The sequence below is a fragment of the Stenella coeruleoalba genome, assembly GCF_951394435.1.
Source record: "Stenella coeruleoalba genome assembly, chromosome: 2".
In the NCBI taxonomy this organism is placed as follows: Eukaryota; Metazoa; Chordata; class Mammalia; order Artiodactyla; family Delphinidae; genus Stenella; species Stenella coeruleoalba.
Window position 1 is genome coordinate 3227987 of NC_137147.1, and position 13653 is coordinate 3241639.

Here is a 13653-nt window from a genome sequence, read left to right on the forward strand (position 1 = left end):
TTGTCTTTGCACTGTGTTTTGTAAGTGAAGTTGGATGGGACACAGGAGCTCGCATGGAGCAGAGGTGATAGCGCCTCCCGGTTCCCTGCCGCCAAGTGGCCGTGTGGCATTCGTGATGCGGTGAGCAGAGGATGCCAGGAGCCCTGCAACAGCAGGGTGTTAAGCAGGGCTCAGAGTGAGTCAGAGGTGTGTAGGTGTGTTTGGAAGCAGTCGATCACTTACCCTGAACATGATGGCACGGAGGAGGGGGGCAATCGGGCAGCCCATAGCTCCTTCCCCTTCCATCCTGTCTTCCTCAGCAGCAGAGTGTCCTTAAAACGTGCACCATGAAGTGAGATGGAAGCAGCTGAGTCAGGTTTGCACAGTATTTCCACTGTGCTGTTGAGGATGAAATACAGGGGCAGGTATGAGCTACAAAATACAAATCGTGTCATTTCAGTGATTCCACGCTATGGACTAAATGCTCTTCTACTTGCGTTTAGAACCGGAAAGATGAATGGCAAAATTCATGCTAATAATCTGAGATGGTCAACGTTATGAGTCAACTTGACTGGGCTGTGGGGTGTCCAGTCATTTGGCCAAACATGATTCTGCGTGAGTCTGGGGGGTGTTTCTGGATGAGGTTAACATTGGAATCTGAGGAGACTAAGGAAAGTAGACTGCTCTCTCAGTGTGGGTGGGCCTCGTCCAATCAGTTGAGGGCCTGACCAGGATAAAAGGGAGGGAGGGAGAATTCGCTCTTTCTGCCTGACTGTCTTGGGGCTGGGACATCAGTCTTCTTCTGCCTTCAGACTCAGACTTAGACTGGGACTTATTCCATCAGCTCTCGTGGGTCTTGGGCCTTCGGACTTGGACTAGAACTTGTGTGAACGGCCCTCCGGGCTTCTGGGTTGCCCACGGCAAATCTTGGACTTGTCAGCCTCCATGATCACATGAGGCAATTCCTTATCGTAAATCTCTCTCCCTCTCTCTCCCGTTGGCTCTGTTTCTCTGGAGAACCCAGCCTAATACACCATCCAAAATGCGAATTTTTCTTTATTGATAATGATGTTAAGTAACAGATAAACACCACAAGTTGAGGTACCAGGAAAGAAAGGAACATGCGTTATATTTTGTACTTTTACTGGCCCCTTGCCCCCTGCTTTTTGTACAAGGGGCTCTGCATTTCCTTTTGCACTGGGCCCCGCAAATGACATAACGGGCTGAACGGACGGCCCTTTCTTCCTGGGCTCCAGGTCGCCAGGTACAGTCCCTGGGGAGTCTGGGGGCCTCTCTCTGGCCACAGAGGCCCAGCTGCCTCTGGAAGATGGAGCTCAAGTTCTTAGAGACCACGGCTTTACCTTTCCCACCTCTGGTCCTTTGAGCTCTGAGGCTGGCCCTGCCTGGGCCTGAGAGATTGCATCATTGTCACCTCCCCCCTTAGGACTGTCACATTAAGAAAAAAAACAAGTCAGGATGTCCAGTTAAATTTGCATTTCAGATAAACAATGAATAATTTTGTTTTAGTAAAAGTATATCTATGCAATATTTGGGATATACCTATACTAAAAAAATTTTTGTTGTTTATCTGAAATTCAGATTTAACTGATGTCCTGTACTTTGTTTAGCAGCCTTATTCCCCTTCCTCCCTTCCAATGTCTCTTATCTCAGCGCCACCCCACCCAACGCCCACCTCCCACCCCTGGGTCTGGTCCAGAGCTCCCCATCTCCAGCCAGAACCTCTCTCTGCCCTGACATCTGGGTTTCTACTTGCTACAGCCATTGTTTTTTCTGTTTTTAGCCTTATTTTTCTGTCATAAGAGCAATACACGTTCACTACAGAAAAATCACAAGCTACAGACAGGCAACAAGAAGAAAGTAAGAAAACACTCAGAATCCCACCCACACGGAGACAGCTACTGTGGATTCCTTGGGATAGATTTTTCCAGAGCTGCATGTGTGTGTTCCTTTGCAGATATTAAAAATGAGCACGCGCACTCTCTGCCCAAATCAGACCCACTGTCCTGTGAGCTGCGTTTTCACGTAACCACAGAGGGAGCAAACGGTCTGCATGGGGGAGACTCAAGGTCCTTGATCATTTAGCCACTGTGAGAGCGACTGTGTGTAGCCTGTGTGTACACTGCGTGTAGCCTGATGTTAAACTGCGGACACTAGGGGCAGAGAGGCCTGTGGTCAGAGCTGTTTTCTAGTCCATGATCTTGTATTTCACGTTGTAGGGCTGCTGTCACAAAGTCCCACAGACTGCGTGACTTAAACAACAGGAATTTATGCTCACCATTCTGGAGGCTGTGAGTCTGAGATCAAGGTGTCAGCAGAGTTGGTTTCTCCTGAGGGCTCCCTCCTGGGCTCGTAGATGGCCGTCTTCTCCCTGTGTCCTCACACGGTCATCCCTCTGTGTGTGTCTGTGTCTTAAGCTCTTCTTTTAAGGACACCGGTCAGATTGGATTAGGGCCCACCCCAATGCCCTCATACTAACTTATTACCTCTTCAAAGATCCTGTCTCCAAATAAGGTCACATTCTGAGGGGCTAGGGGTTAGGACTTCAGCATATGACTTTCAGGGGTGGACACAATGCAGCCCATAACCCCTTGGCCCAGCTCACTCCAACCACGCCAAGTCTCAGTTTCTTCATCCTTGAAATGGGGCTAATGATCGTACTCATCTAAGAGGGATGTGAGGATGACCAAATCAAATAATTCTGATAAAGCACTCTGCCCAGTGCCTGGCCCCTAGATCGACACTCAGATGTCACTTCCTACTACGGCACGTGTGGGTAGTCCCACAGCTGGAAATGTTACTTCTCTGCAGATGGATGTCTGGATACTATAAATAGGAGGCCACGGACCTCTTGGTTACCTAACTAGCCCTTTACCCCACAGTTGATTTCCTTCAGGTATTGTTTTCTGAACACAACTTGCACTTTTAGGCCTCCGTGGCTTTGCACTGGCAGTGCCCTCTGCGAAGGTTGCCCTTCTTTCACCGTCTGCCTGGAGGGGGCACTTGTGTCTTCAAGCGGTAAATAAGACCTTCTCTAGGAACTCCTTTCATGCCCCTCTCCCTGCTTAAGGCTAAACCGTGTGCTAAGCTGACATGGACCTTGAAAATACTACTGATGAGGATGCTGGCGATGGTAATGATGAGAATGACGGCTGTCTCACCCCCTCCTGCCCATTGCTCTGAGCATTCCTTGAGGGCAGAGATGAGTTCCTTCTGGGGGTGGGGGGCACCCAGACATCTAAATGGTGCCTGGCACAAGTTATCCTGCAGGCACAGACCTGCTGCGACTAGATGTATGGATGGGCAGAGGATGCCGGGATAGGGAACGGCATGAAAAGTGTGTGGGGCCGGTGTGGGGGATCATCAAACACTCTGCAGCGTGATCCTGATGACAGAATGACGGAAACTAGACCTGAGGATGTGCTTGGATAGGGTTGTCAATCGGTGAAGCAGAGTCTGGAAGGAAACACACAAGACAGTTCACAGGGGCTGTCTGGAGATGGAAAGACTGGGGACAGTCGGTGGTGGCTTTCAAACATTTCCAAACATTTTTAGTCCCTCGGGAGAAATACATTTCACATCAGCCACATTGCTTGTGTGTGTGTGCACACGTGCACACACACACACGCACAGTTAAAACAAAAGTTTCAGGAAACCATAGTTACCTTAGGCGACATGTACCTTGGTGTTTATATGGTACTGGCTCCATTTCAGTTCTTCAAAATGCTTGACTTGATCTGATAAGTTGTTTTTGACCCACCGCTGGGACTTGACATGCAGTTTGAAAACTCCTGATCTAAGCAAGCCTTGCACTTTCTGCTCTATGTTCTTCTGTATTTAAAATTTAATACTGAAAATGCATTTATGTCTTATCTTCACATTTTTCACTTAAAAATAAGGAAGAGACAGAGCGCACCGGGAAAATACAAAACAAGAAAATCAAATAGATTTTCTAGAAGGCAGTTTAGCAAAATGTGGCAAAACAGGCATCTTATAGATGTGCATGTGTCTAGCAATTTCACTTTAAGAAATGTGCTAGCGGGGTGAAAGTGTGTACAGCCGTGGGCACAGTTCGAAGAATGTTTGTAACAACGAAGCATCCCTCCCACCTGGGGTGCCCATGGAGCCATCTCTGGCCCTCTGGCCCAAGACGTGGCCTGGCGTCATTCAATACTTATTTACAGACACGGAAAGAGGGGAGGGGTGCACGGAAAGAGGGGTGCCAGGGAGTCAAAAGTTAATGCCAGCCTGTAAAAGGATAATCCCGCTCTTGAACGCGAGAGGCAAGTGAGAAAGTGCACACACCAGGAGGTTACCTTAGGTTGATTTTATTTTCTTGGGACTTTTCTGTGTTTTCGGCAATGAGCGTGCATTCTTTTTGTAAGAAGGGGAGGTTTTAAAGGGGGAAAAAGAAAGGAGAGAAAGAAACAAGAAAAGGAGGGAAAAGGAAGAGCGAGAAGGCAACGGACTGATGAAGGCGAGGAAGGGAGACAGAGGCCGGAGAAGAGAAAGAAGAGAGGGGTGGCCGGGGCGCCCCTGGAGCGGTGAGCGCACCGGGCCGCGCAGGCTGCGGCAGGAGCCGCAGGTCCCGGCGCCGAGCGCTCCGAGTTTCGGTCCGGGAAGCCCGAGGAGGCTCAGGGGGCGCAGCCTCCACGGGGAGGGCAGGGCGCTCAGCGCGTCCAACTAGACTCCCAAGTGGAGGACCGGGTCGAGGAGCTGCCCAAGCACGCAGTGGGAACCCCGCGGCGGCGCCCCGCCGTCCCGGGCTTCCCTCCGCTTCCTCCCGGCCACCAATCGCCCCCCCCTCCACCCCCACCGCCGGGCGGCGCGCGCAAGTGCTCTCGGCGGGTCCTCCCCGGCGCCCGGCCGCTTCCCCGCCGCTTGCTCAGTATTCTTCTTGGGGGTTTTGGGGTGAGAAGAAGCGCGCGGGAGGAGGGGGATGGGAGGAGACGCAGAAATACCATCTGTGCCAATTTTTTCTTAAAAGTAATTTTTTTTTCAATTTAAATACTTTCAAAGCAAAAAAAAAAAAAAAATCCCCAGCTCAGGGTGTCAGTTCCAGAAAGTTTCACGGAGGAGCGGCATGGGGGCTGGGCGGGAAATTGGAGGCGGCGTTGGTGGAGCAGGGGCCTCTCTCCTCCATCCAGCCTGCTGGAGACTCATCCCCGCAGACCCCCACTACCCCACGCCCCAGCTTCAAGCGCGAGCGCTCACACCCAGGCGCTCACCGACACCGCCCCCCGCCCCTTCCCGGGACTGGGATGGTCCTGGGTTCTCTGGCCGGGGAGGTTCGGCTGCTCGCCTACCCCGACTCACGGTCCACGGACTCCCTCCTCAGCGCTCCTTTCTCTGTCTCCCCTGACCCACTTTTCTGCTCAAGGGGTCAATAAGCAGAGGGAGGGGGGCCGAGCTAATCTCGCTCTCCCGGAGTCTTCCTCACCTGGGGAGCAACAGGGGAGATAGTGAGAGCGGGTACTGCGACAGAGCGCCTGGCCTGGGCAGCGGGCGGAGGTCTGTGCCCAAAGCCACGACGCCCTCCTCTCCCAGCCCCGGTCCCGGCCACCACCATCCCTCTCTTTCTGGTCTCCCTCAGCTCAGCCACCACGCTCTCCTCAGCTTCCCAGACCCGAGCGCGTTGGGGGTGGTGACGAGATTTGGCTTGAACTTGGGGAAGCGGCGGAGGGGCAACAGGAGGGTGTGTCCTGGGCAGGGGGCGCACTCGGCGCCACCCCCGCCCCGCAGTAGGAGCTGCTGCTAGAGCGATGGCGCTGCAGGCCCGTTTTCCCTCCCCCGTCGCCCCTCCCTCCGCCACCTTGCGCTATTCTAGTAGCGCCTCCCGGGGACCCCAGCAGCCAGGCGGAGATTGGGGGGTGGGGGAGACAATCTTGTAGGTTCGAGAAGGGCGCGAGGGAGTAGGGAGGTGCTAGAAGGGGGTTAGGGAGGATCCAGGTGCACAGAGGTGCCCGCGGTGGGCGTGAGCCCAGACCTACCTGGTCCAAAGTCCCCCGGCCCTCCCCCACACCGTCCCCTCCCCCCATCGACTGTCGCTGGGGGAAGTTAGATGGGAGGCTGCAGGGTCAGCTGTAACTGCGTGCGTGTGTGCGCGCGCGCGGTGGCAAGTGCGGGCCCCGCTGCCTCTCCCGCCTCCTTCCAGGACCCAGCCGGGCTCGACTTCTTTAGCTCTCCTCGCGACCTCACGTTCCCCACCGCGGGTGCGTGCGTGCCTGTGCGCCTCCCGGGCACCGCCACGGACCCCTTTCCTTCTTCCTTCCCCTCCAGCGCCCCCGCTAGCGTAGGCTCCTTCTCTCCACCCTTCCCCCCAGGGTCACTATAGGGACGCGAGGGAGAGATTTGTGTTTAATTATTACCGCTATTCAGAGGGAAGAAAAAATAAAGGGACCAAAGGCAACCCGAAAGCAATTTACTTCAAGCCTTTATTATTGTAGTGTAAAAAGAAGTTTATATACAGGGAATATTTCCAGTAAAACACTCACTAAATGGCCTTCGGATCAGGGGCCCCCCGTCTTCTGGCCCCGCAGTCGGCAGCTTTGCCTGGGAGACCCCTCGTTCGGGGTTCCCAGGCTCTTCCCCCACCTCTCTCCCCCAGACTCCACCACTCAAACCCCGTGTGCCAGGAGCCCCAGCCCCTTCCTTCTCCCTGGGGCGCTGCGAACCTCGCCAATGCCTCCCAAGCCGTTTTCCTCTGTCCCGAAGCAGTTCCCCAACCTCCCTCTCCCACCCCGTCGACGCGGTTTCCACATGGAAACCCAGAGCACTTTCCCCTCTCGTTTTAGGCGCTACTGCGAGCCTCCTGCAATTCAGAACCAGCTCGTGGTCAAGACCAGTTAGAGACAGTTCGTCATCAGCAGCGGGGCTCGTGAGCACCGAAAATAAAGGGAGGGGAAATAACCCTGCCTACCCCTCCCCACCCCAAACCTCCTCCCCCAGCTCGGGGACAAGAAACAGACACAAAAGCAGCAGGGCATCCCTTCCCCGTGCGCGACAGGTGTGGGTGCCAGGCAACTAAGGCGAGCGGCTCGCGCTGCTGGAACCCAGCTGCGCTCAGGGCGCGCGCGGGCGCAGCCAGTCTCTTCGCGCGGGGCCACTGCGCCTGGCTAAAGGCACACTGGCTATTCTCTTCTGAGGAGGGCGTGTGAGATCGCGTGGCAGGGGCCGCTGCGAGGACAAGTCCAGGGGCACACAGGCAAGGGTGGCGCTGCCTCCGCGCTCAGAAGGGGGTTTAGAGCGAGCCAGGCAAGTACAGGCAAAGGCAGTCACAAAGGCAGAGTCTGGGGGGGGGTGGAGCGGAGGAGAGTCTTCAGGTGGCTTGGCCGAGAGCGCAGACTCAGCCTCAGATCCATGGCTCAGCACAGCTGTGTCACTGGGCCCTCACCAAGCCTGCCTTTGTTTGGGTGCGTTTGCACGTGGGCTTCGAAGGCTCGAAGGCATGGCCCGCCAAGTTCAGTCAATTGTCCATTGGCTGTTTACACTCGACGGGTCTGAGGGCCATGCAGCTGCTCATCGTAGCACTCCAGCCAGGTGCGCAGCTCGGAGACCTGGTAGCCATCAGGGCCACGGCCGCCCTGGTACATAATGGTGCCACTCTGGATGACATAGAGGCGCTCGAAGTAGGCGCCGTAGGCGGAGCTGCTAGAGTTGGCCATGGTGTCGAGGACGAGAGAGCATTCGGGAGCACCTTGCTGCAGTACCCGCGCTGCGCTGACCCGGTCCTCCAGGCTGCGGTGCTGCGGGATGCTGTAGGGAGAGTCCGTGGTGACCCAGCCGTCCGAGGGGTGCGCTTCCTCAATGTAGATGATGAGGAAGTCGACGTCGCGCTGATACTTGGTGACCAGGCGCTGGAAGGCGCTCATCCGCGCCATGAACGGTGGTCAGGTGCAGCTACCGAAATTGAGCACCAGCGGGCGGTTTCCTCGGGCGTAGTCGAGGATGTGCTGGTTCTGGAAGCCGTCGGGCAGGACCACCTCGGAGTTGGGCGCTGGACCGCCTTCGTGTGCCTGCTTGAAGAAATCCAACTTCTGGCCGTGCCACACTGCCCTCAGCGACGCCAGGGTGCACAGGCGGTTGTCGTCGGATACGCAGATAGGCGGGTCGTCGGGGGGCATCTCCTCGCCATCGCTGTTGAGCTCCACTTCAGTTTGGGGCTGACCCCGGCGTCGGCGGCCCAGTAAATGCTTGCGGATGCACAGGAAGTCGAGCAGCCAGAGCATGAAGGCCGTGCCGAGGAAGCGCGGGAAGAGCACGAGGCACGAGGCGGTCTGGGCGCAGAGCCTCAGGGAGTGAAGCAGCAGGGAGCGGAGCATGGTGGCGGCGCCCCCCAGTGCTCCCTGGGACCCTCTACCTTCCCCCACCACCAAACGCGGGGTGGCTTGGCGAGGCATCTGGCCTTGGGCTCTGCGGGGAGCTCAATTTATAGCCGAGGCTTCAATTGGCGGGAGACTCCACCTCCGGCCCGGGTCCGCCCCCTTGCAACTGGAGCCCGGAGGGATCGCCCGGCGGCGCGGCCAGTGCCTTAGAAATCGCGGGCCGAGCGCTGGCACCGGCGGCCGGAGGGCGGGGCGGCCCGGCCGGGGGCCGGCGGGGGCGGGGCCGGGCCCCGAAGCCCGCTCGCGGGGGCGGGTAACCCGGACCTCAGCGGGCGCCCGGGACGGGCAGCTGAAGCTGGGACCCGGTCCGCGGCGGAGCTCCTCCGGCGAGCGCGAGCGCCGCGCCGTCCCGGTCCCGGCGGCCCAGCTCCGGCCCGCGCCCCCCTCGCCGCGCACCTGAGCCGAGCTCCCCGGCGGCCGCCGCGCTGCGCCGGAGCTCCGGTTCGCTTCCCGCGCGCCGCCGCCAACGCCGCCCCCGCCGCTGCTGCTCGTGCGGGGCCGCTGCCCAGGTGCCGCGGGAGGCCGGGTCCGCGGCCGCCGCTTCGCCGGCCCTGGCTCCCGCCCCGCCAGGGACGCGGGCCCGCGAGGAGGCAACTTTGGGCCCCCGCCGCCTGCCGCGTTCGCCCGCGGGTGCCGCTCGCCTCCCGGAGCCCGCCCGCCTCCCGCGCGCGCTCACACTCGCGCCTCGCACACGGCCGCCCCCCGCATCGCCCCGCCACGCACACCGCGCTCTGCGACCCCCGCAGCCGCCCGAGGCCGCCGAGCGCCGCCCCGGCCGCGCCCGCCCCGTCCCATCGCGCCCCGGCTCGGCGCCGCAGTTCTCGGGTCAGCGGCCTCCGGGGCCCGGCGGGGAGGTGCGGAGGGCAGGGCCGGCGGGCCCGTTACCGCCCGGCGCCGGAGACGCAGAGGGCCGGGGAAGGCAGCACCGTCCCTGCGCCCCAGCTGAGCCGGGAGCGCTCCGGGCGCGGGATGCGGCGGGCGCGGGGCGCTGGGCGGCGGGCGCGGGGCGGCGGCGGCCCCGGGCGGCTCTCCCACTAGGGGTAGCTGTTGCCTGAACGCCGGAGCGCTCCCCTCTTGCCGCTCGTCTCGCCCGGCGCAAACCCGGCCGCCGGGCGCACCCGTCCCGTGCGTCCCCGGACGTTGCTCTCTGCCCCGGGAACGTCGAGACTGGAGCGCCCGCGCTGAGCCACCTTCGCTGACCCGGAGCGCTGCGGCTCGACTCACCGCGGAGGCGCCGGGACGCGGGAAGTGCGTACTCTCAACGGGGAATGTGTGTGGAGGCTTTTAGGGTGCGGGGCAACTCCCCAACTCCGTGGGGCCGGGGTCGGCCCTGCCGCCGTGTCCGAGATCTGCTGATGACTCGCTGCGCGCGGCGCGGGGTCGGCGACTTGGGGCGGCGGGGCGGGGAGTACCTTGACCTGGGGTCCCCGAAGCCGGGAGCCAGGCCCGCCGAGCCTCGGCCCGCCTTGCCCCCCGGGGCGAGGCCTGGACTCGGTCGCGAGCGATTTGGACCCCTGGGGAGTCGAGCCTCCCGGGACGCCCTCGCGGTCGCGGGGACTCGTCTGGGGCGGCGGTGGTTGAGCCCGAGTCCGGCGCCACTGCCGCCTGCGTCCCGTGCGCCACCCGCCCCGGGGACCGGCCGCCTAACTTCTTCCCGGGACGGAGACAGCGCTCGCGCCCCGGGCGGAGGTGGGAGCTCGCTGGGCCGTATCCGGCGAGGGCACCGCTCTCGGCGGCGGCGGCGAGGACACAAGTCCGGAGGAGTCAACCTCGGGGCAAGGAGCCCCCAACCTAGGACTCACCGGGCCCCAGCGGGCGCGGGGGGAGATGCCCATCTTGGGCAGAGGTCCTCTCCTCCGGTTTTCGCGGCCTTGGCGGGACCCTCTGACCCGCGAGCTCCCACCTGGGACCGTGGCTCCAGCAGGTCAAGACCCGAGTGGAAGGAAGGCCGGGGCGTGAAGGTAGACCCTTTGCTCTTTCCTCCAGCCAGGCGATTTCTCCGCTGCCTGGGGTGGCGGCGTTGGGGGCTGCGCAGCCGGGGAACTTCCCACCAGAGGAAAGGCAGCCTCCTCCCCGCTCTTCTCAGCGGCCCCGCACCGCCCCTCACCACCGTGGGTAAGGGGGGGTCTTCAGGTGGGTTAGGGAATTCTCCCCGATCCAAACCTGGCTGGGGGGGTGGCGTCCCCCCGCCTGCTCCCCACCCCCGCAGGGCACCTCTGAGTTGGCGAATCGGTTCCTTGCCTTATTTTTTGCGGGGGAGGTGGGGGGAATAGGGAGAGAAGTCTTCTACTTGGCTGGTCTCTGAGAGGCGTTCTGGGGGCCCGAGGTTGCCCCTTCCCGGGCAGGGGCCGAGGAAGTCCCAACTTTTGTTGCACAGATCCTCCAGCCCTGCTTCCTTGATTTCTTCGGGGTGCCAGTCTCAGACCTGTGCCCTGCCCCTACCCACACAGGAACTGGGCTAGGGGCATGGGGCAGTCCCCCCTACCCCCTTTCCACATTTAGCCTCAGAAAATTAAAAAGCCACCATGGGCTGGGAGAGCCTTCGGAGCTGCCTGGGATGTAGCGGTGGTGGTGGTGCGTGGGGAAGACGTGGGCTGGCGCAGAGGCAAGACTGGTGCCTCTGGACCCTCTGTGGGCATCCAGCGAGACCACCAACCCACAAGCCCTCTGGCCCCAGGGAGGCTCAGGACAGCAGTGCTTTGCCCTCAGGGCTGTCAGCTGTTCCGGTGGATGTGCTTCTGTTCCTTGGGCTGGCAGGCTACACCTCACACCTTGGGATTCCAGGACATCGGACAAGGTGCTCAGGACCATCTGGCTCCCACAGACGCTAGTGCAGGTGAGGACAGGCCCAAGGTCCAGGTGACACTGGCCTTTGGGACACAGACCCTGGTGTGGTGACTCACTCCAGTGCTCTGTGCCTCCGCCCCACTCCTCCCTCCCTCTGTCCTCCCAGGCAGCCCCTGCCCCCTTCCCCACCTCCCCAGGGCCCTTCCTACCAGCTGCCCATCCTGCCCTGACCTGTCCTGGCCCAAGGCCAAGTCCCACCTGGGACTCTGGGAGCACTGAGCCTCGGGCCCAGGGGGACCAGAGTTGGAGCTGGGGCTGTGCCCATGCCACTGGGCTGGGCAGACTGGCCTCCTTCCTGCCTGCCCTCCAGCAGCTCCAGCAGGGGGCGGGCAGGGGAAAGAAAGGGAAAGACAAGTTGGACTGGGTCCATTTGGTGTCCAGGAGCAACTTGGACACGGGCTAGGGGGAGGGGCAGGCAGCTGGGGCCCTGGAACATCCGGGGCGGGGTGGGGAGGGCCTCCCCTCTTCCCAGACCGTACTCCGGGGCTGGGTACCCACACAGGGAAGGCTTGTCTCCGACCCCTCTGCCACACTGCCCCGTGTGGGGCTTGGTGGGTGGGAGTGCGGTGGGCACGGCCTCCGTCTCCCTATGGGTAGAGCAGCTCCCAGCGCCAGGGAGGCTGACGCTGAGACTTACCATGGGGCGGGTCCGGCCACCCTGCAGAGGGCCTGCTGGAGCTCTAGGGAGGAGAAGGGGCAGCCGCCGGCACACCTGCCGAAGAGGGTCGCAGAGTGACGGCTGTGTCCTGGCTGTGTCCTTGCCCAGCGTCATAGTGGCCTGGCTTCTGGGCCCCAGCCCTCCTTGGCTACTGACTCGCTGTCTCCCCTGCCCCCTCCACTGGCCTCCTGATGCTCTGGGAGATCCCAGGCCCTGTCCTGCCTCTGAGCCTCCCTTCGCGCTGTTGCCTCTACCCTCCTCCCTCCCCTGGCGACACCCATTTTTCCTCTTCCTCTGCCTTCACCTCCACCTGGGTCCAGCCTGCCCCGTCCCCACTGGGGGAGCTGAGCCCTCCCTCCTCGCCTTCCTGTGCCCTCTCTCTTCGTCACAGCCGCGTCCTCAGCCCGGGCATGTTTCACCACTGGTTTCTGTGTCGGCTGCTACTCAGGCCCTGCTGGGATCCTCTGCAGTGACTAACCTGCACCCAGCACCCCGGAGGAGCCCAATAAACCTTTGTGAAATGAGTACCTGCGTGCAGCGTGGGCTAATTGAAAACTCGTTTCGGGCGAACTTCAAGATATTTCATCCTGCCCTTTTGCGCTCTGGCAGGCAGCTGTGAGCGAGGTAGGGCGTGTCTGCGGCTGGGCAGAGTGAGGACGGGGGCCACGGGCAGGCAGTCCCCGGGAGGTCGCCTGCAGGCGTGCTGTCTGCTGAATCCACCCGTTCCCCGGCCGCTGGCCCATCGGTTTCCCTTCCTGGGATAAGCAGGTCCTCCCACGGGTACCCGGGCCGTCCCCCAAGTGTGCTCACCCTTTTCTTTTGCTTCAAGAGTGATTTCTTCTTTCCAGACCTCCCCTCTGACCCGACCTCTCTGGACTCCAGCTTGGCTCGGATGAAGGGTGGACGCCCTGCAGGTGGGTTGGTGGCTGCGGCCTCAGCGGTCTGGCCTTAGAGGTGTCCTTGACACAGAGGGTCTCCATCCCTCTTCACGTGACACACCCCGGCCGGGCACCCTCCCGGGAGCTGACGGTGGGGCCCTGGGGTGGTTGGCAGCCTGGGACCCAGGGCCGGAGAGCTTGCTGGGGCCCCAGAGCTTGGATGGAGCAGGTCTGTTGGCAGCATCCCAGGACTGGGGGAGGCCCGGGGCTCCCGGTCGAAGAGAGGGGAAGGCCTGGAGGTGAGGCCCTGGCTACCTGCTGGTGACCTGGCTGTGTCCTGTCCCTCCCTCTGGCCTCATCTGCACTGCAAGGGGGTCGGATGGCTGCTTTCCAATGCCTTCCTGTGCTCTTCCTCCACAATTCCAGAAGGTTCCAGAAGGTTCTAGGAAGTCCTCTGGGCCCTGCCCCTGCATGCCGCTCTGGGGCTGATGAGACCCCCACTTGAGGCCAGAAGGTGCCTGTGGCCTCAGGTCCTCAGTACCTGCTCCCAGCCCATCTTTCACCTGCCCCGTTCCTGCCGCAGCCCTGGGACCTCACATTGTGGCCCATCCTTAACTCTCAAACCCGGCCTGGCTCTGACTTGTTCTGCCCTGAGCTCAGACCCAACTGAGCATCCTCCACGCTGCCTAGGGTTCGGCCAGACCCTGCGGAGGCTGGGCCGACTCCTTGCCCAAGGGCCCGTGTGGGAGGCCGTGGCTGTGGGGCCTGCCTGGGGCTAGAGGGGCGGTGGGAGGCTTGGCCACTCGTGTGACGGGCAGACCCTGCTCTGAGCCCTGCAGCTGGCTGGAGAGCCATCTTTGGGGTCAGTCTGTCCTGTCCATCTCTTACC

The 13653-nt window shown here is 61.1% G+C and overlaps 1 protein-coding gene across 1 annotated transcript; it reads right to left on the reverse strand.

Moving 5' to 3' along the window:
• Positions 1 to 6471: 6471 nt before the first annotated feature.
• DIO3 (iodothyronine deiodinase 3) lies at positions 6472 to 8539 on the reverse strand. The gene has a single exon (XM_079914013.1). The coding sequence runs from the start codon at positions 8394 to 8396 to the stop codon at positions 7482 to 7484; it is 915 nt and encodes a 304-aa protein (XP_079770139.1). The 5' UTR covers positions 8397 to 8539; the 3' UTR covers positions 6472 to 7481.
• Positions 8540 to 13653: the final 5114 nt, after the last annotated feature.